The sequence below is a fragment of the Laccaria bicolor genome, genomic scaffold, assembly GCF_000143565.1.
Source record: "Laccaria bicolor S238N-H82 LACBIscaffold_15 genomic scaffold, whole genome shotgun sequence".
In the NCBI taxonomy this organism is placed as follows: Eukaryota; Fungi; Basidiomycota; class Agaricomycetes; order Agaricales; family Hydnangiaceae; genus Laccaria; species Laccaria bicolor.
Window position 1 is genome coordinate 47,412 of NW_001889886.1, and position 4,800 is coordinate 52,211.

A 4,800-nucleotide genomic window follows, 5' to 3' on the forward strand; every position below is an offset into this window, starting at 1 on the left:
CTCCGGAATATGTCTCTTTCTCTCCCCGTCTTTGGTAGCAGTGGAGATCGGGGAGATTACAATTGTGTGGGACTTTTTTGTATACGCCGTTAAATGACGGTGCGGCGGAGTTGACGAAGATTATACTGAGGGGAGAGGGGCTGGGGAACGAGACGATGTCGCTAATACCTCGTTTTGAGAAGCTGAGGGTGTTGGAACTTGGAGGTATGGGCAAATCTTTGAGGTTGCCGTGGTTGGAACGCGTTGGGGCACTGTCGGCGCTTACAGACCTCGAATTGGATTTCATAGACTCACCAATACCCCCCTTGGCGAAAATCATAGGCTTCAGACACCTAAGGAATCTTACCATCTCCGCATCGCTCCCATTCATCCAATCGTTCGTTGCCAACATATCCACAGACCAACTAGACACCTTGTCTGCCTTTCACCTCCTGAACCAGGATTCGACATGAAACTCTTGGTTGAGGACTTCGTTTCGCGCTGGTCTAGCTCCTTACGATGTTTCGGGCTCAGATTAACACCAGAGGACACGGAGGCGGAAGAGTTACCTCTCGACACGTTAAAGCCTTTATTCCCTTTGCACAACCTCCGCACGCTCAGTCTACGTGGATACCTCATGGATATCAGCGATGACCTGATAGAAGAGTGGGCGAAGACCTGGCCAAACTTGAACGACCTCCTCCTCCCGTTCCTCCCTCCCACTCGTATTCGGCCGAGGATGAAGTCTCTTCGAGTCCTCGCGGAACGTTGTCCCAAGCTTACGGAACTGCGGATACCCCTGGATACGAGCGACATACAAGCAGTACAACCCTTTTTATCATCGAGGAAACTATTATATTCAGAGCTCAAACATGAACTGAATACACTCACGATTGCATCGGTAGTAGACGATTGGGATGCGCGGGACGCTTTTCGCATCAGGCGGTATTTGAATGGTTTGTTTCCCGATTTGAAGTGCGGGCGTTCTTATGAGGGACATGAGGACGAGCGGTGGGTGCAGGTGAATGAGTTGGTGAGGTTTGCGCAGACGGTTAGGCCGGAGACGATTGCTAGTTGTCGGGGGTGATTGGGAGTGGACAATGTCTTGAAGTCTTCATGTCTTCTATGAGGCATACTCACGATTGCAAGGCTTGGGAAGAACGTTGGAACTTGACAACGAATTTACGTTGATGTAGAGAGCCGATATCGTCTAGGAGTGTGCTAATAAATTTGCTACATTATTCTTACTTCCAAAACGGTCATCGCGCAGTAACTGTTGGGAAGAACATTAGGTTGGACAGCCAATGCTGCGTCTTGCTCATAGGTAAATGTTAAACGGTTACCGGTCTACCCACTACATAGAGTCCTTGGCCATTCCGTATGAATCTTGGCGCATAGCGTAGAGTAGACGATCTGTGAGTTCAGGGGCACGGACTACGCTCCCAGCTCATTGTCGACGATGCTCTCAGCTGTATCCAATAGATCCCATGTAAGCCCACCCTACGCGTTGCCAACAGGAACGATCGTCTTACGCACCTGGTATTCAATTGGCCATAGCCACTTCCCATGATTGACATGCTCGCTCCATTTGGCTGTAGACTTGCAGTTATCAGCTGTCAGGCCTTGGGGCGCTTTGATGACATTGATTGGCCTGTATATGGTGGCATAAACCTGTGTCCGGATGTGGAAAAGAAGTGGAGATTGAGTAAAAGCCTTACATCAAACCGAAAAGTGTTGACGCACTACGGACTGCTGTTGTTGATCAGACCTTGTGCGGCACTGTATAGAAAGGGCACTCTTGATGATGCCGCAAACCCACAACCGACACCAGCTTCGACATTCGAAGTAGCCACTCGGTCTTAGCAGAGGAAGCGATGTCTAAAATTTCGTGCAAGTATGTGCCCCTGTGTCCTCTGATTAGTATGAAACGAATGAGAGGAAAAACCAGGATTTTTACGTGACGCCTCAAACCCGTTTCCATTTCAATCATTGCCTAAGCCTTCATCCGCCCACGCCGCGGCCTAAGCATCTGCGTCATAAGCTTGTCAGTGGTTGTCCAACTGATCGAGGTGATGTGGACTTGAGGATGGATTCGCGAAGTCTGGAGCAAATTATGTGATCTGTGAAATGCAGGGCAGGAGAGTTACTTACCGTATTTCAACGTCCTCCAAATTCTCGCCGCATGATTCTCTGCAGTCTGCGGAAATTTGAAAGGAACATCAATGGTAGGGCGGACGTTACAGGAAAGCGGCGTACCGCATTGCGTCTCACCATTCATGAGTTGGGACGCGTCTTCATCGTTTCCTTCGTGGTGGACACGGAAAGACTCCTTGTTTTTTCGTCGAAATACTTGAGATGTAGGATCTTCCATGGTAATGAACGAACCGAAATGATCATAAATGACCCACCCTAAAAGCATCGTTCTGCACTCTCTGTCCGGTTGTTGCCCTCCGAAAATTCATCTTCGCGTCCTAATGCAACCCGCGCGACACGAATTTCCCTACTACAACTTCCCAGGTCATCGCTCCGTTGTCGGAGGTATTTGGTACGTGTGTTTCCTGAGTGATAGCAGAATGAATCGACAGGCTACAGTTAAGGGCCATAAGGCTCACCATAATAATCCCCATCGTCCTCGCGCCGCGTGACGGGAGACAGTTCGCATCCTTATTTTGTTGCAGTCAGTCCCAGCTGGCCGTCATCGCCACTTTTATCATTCCTGCCCTCCCCAACTAGTCGTCAACTCCCCTGTCCTTGTTATCTTGGAGTAGGACCACATAATCATTGAGGGGGTAAAAATCTGCGCAATGTTTCCCTTGTGAATAAAGAAGAAAAAATATCAACTTGCGTCGATGATAGGCATGCTGCGCGAGCTTTCCGAGAGGGCTTAAGAAGGGCCCGCTGAAGGTGGTAGGTAATCTGCAAGACGTGGGCGGGGTCGGAATTTGTGAAGGAGGCGATTGGTTGTCTGAGCGCCGTGGTCAGATGGCGAGTATGACGGAATATTTTCGAATTGACGATCCTGAAGTCCTAGAGAAGAAAAGTGCTGGAGAACATAGGATACGGACGGGGATAGTCGGATGATGAACTTGGGTAGAGCCTGAAGGAAGTTGGCACCTGCAGAAACTTGAGAGATTAACGAGGCGGAAACAACCTAAATCGCCAATGAAAAATTTTCGGGACGTGGTCATAGAAGTGCTTAACTACGCTAGTCTGCTCGAGAGACTGCGCATATTTTACAAGAGGACGACAACGAATTGCGGCATGAATGCAAGTTGTCTCACGGCGGACTTGCTGGTGCATCCTTTTGGGCCCTTGATTCTCCGATAGTTTGTCGCTCTAAATGAATTTCTTCTGGTTCTTCATCGAGCCCAACTATCGGAGGAATCAAACCTGGACTTTCAGACCTTCAAAACGCAATCGCATGAACAACTTGAATGCAAATTTAAAAGGACGATACTAAAAGAATACTTACATAAAACGACAGGCCAAAGGAGCGCAGTTACTACGATCCAACTGCAAGTTCGGATCCGAGCCTCCGAGGGAGATTCCTGGACGCGTTGGAGAGCAATGCCAGAGACGATTCGCGTCCAACCGCAGGAGGGTCAACTATCTCTGGCCGATAGCATCAATTGGCAATGTGGGGAAACAATAATGCAAAATACTTCTCGCTTCCTTCATCTCCCATTCGTATGTCCAATCAAACTGTGTGTGTAGCATTATTTAGGGATGTAGCAAGGATGAAGGAGAGTTTTGCGAAGCTTGAAAGTTAGGGTTAGGGTTTTGAGCATTGATTTGATAAGACTAAGTATTCTCATCTCCGCACCTCAGAGGGGGCTCATCACTACAGTGCAATAGTCCTTGTGAATTTGTTTCTTTGATCTCAGCTCAGATTCAAAGTATACCACCAGATATACACCCACGGCAACCCACTCGAATCCTTCAATCCCATCTACTCCAACGACAAGACCGTCGGCCGTACTATCTTGCCCTGCCTAAGTCAACCACGCCCCCGCGCAACGCTGTCTCACTCAAAAGGTGTTGGAAAATGCACCTGCGGATCGCTCGACACGATTCATCTGGGGAACCTGGGTTAGGCTGGTCTGAATTTGACGCACTCTTGTAGTGTGTTCCAGAGACCAAGAAGCGACCGGCGCCAGCGAAGACAGCAACTTCAAAAACACAGCCTGAATCACTTCACAAACCGCGTTATGGTGGGCGTCGATTTTATCTGCAATACAGTCTGTTAACTGTTTTTCTCCATTACCGTACATCGCGTCGAAAACGTCCTTTGATGAGGCTGATGCCTCCGTGGGTCGCATTGATCCATGCTACATTCCGCTGCCTCACAGCGGCGTCCCCTTGAAGATTTAGTCAGGCCAAGCGAATCTGACTTCAGGAGGCAACGCTGTATGGCAGCGAAGAAAATGAACTGAACTCCGACAGCATGATCAGCCTTTTCGCTGATATATCTTCGCAGATGGGCCTATAGCAATGGTATATAAACCACAGATGCCGGAACGCGCCTCCCAACCGCAACCGGCAGGTTTCTCAAAGAAACTGAGGGCGAGATTCTGGTGCGTGGCCATCCAGCGTGATATCTGTTTCACTTCTGATCTACGTATTTTAGTTATGGGGACTGTTGATTCGACCTGGCACTCCGCGAAGCTAGGTGAAATCTTTCAAATTGATGGGGTATTGATGCGCAAGAGATACTATATTGGGTTTGTTCCAAGACGAGATTCTTTTTGGCCGATGCTCACCCCATACCTGTTGAACTTAGTGCATGAATGTTACGTGGCGATAAATTCATCCAGAAATGTA

The 4,800-nt window shown here is 48.8% G+C and overlaps 1 protein-coding gene across 1 annotated transcript; it reads right to left on the minus strand.

Annotated features, from left to right (window-relative positions):
- Positions 1–601: 601 nt before the first annotated feature.
- LACBIDRAFT_328023 (uncharacterized protein) lies at positions 602–2,398 on the minus strand (the record flags this gene model as incomplete). The annotated part of the gene is made up of 10 exons (XM_001882113.1): positions 602–810; positions 871–1,083; positions 1,120–1,189; positions 1,228–1,326; positions 1,516–1,650; positions 1,723–1,758; positions 1,799–1,857; positions 1,993–2,099; positions 2,131–2,176; positions 2,236–2,398. 10 exons carry the CDS (start codon positions 2,396–2,398, stop codon positions 602–604), a joined length of 1,137 nt encoding a protein of 378 aa, XP_001882148.1.
- Positions 2,399–4,800: the final 2,402 nt, after the last annotated feature.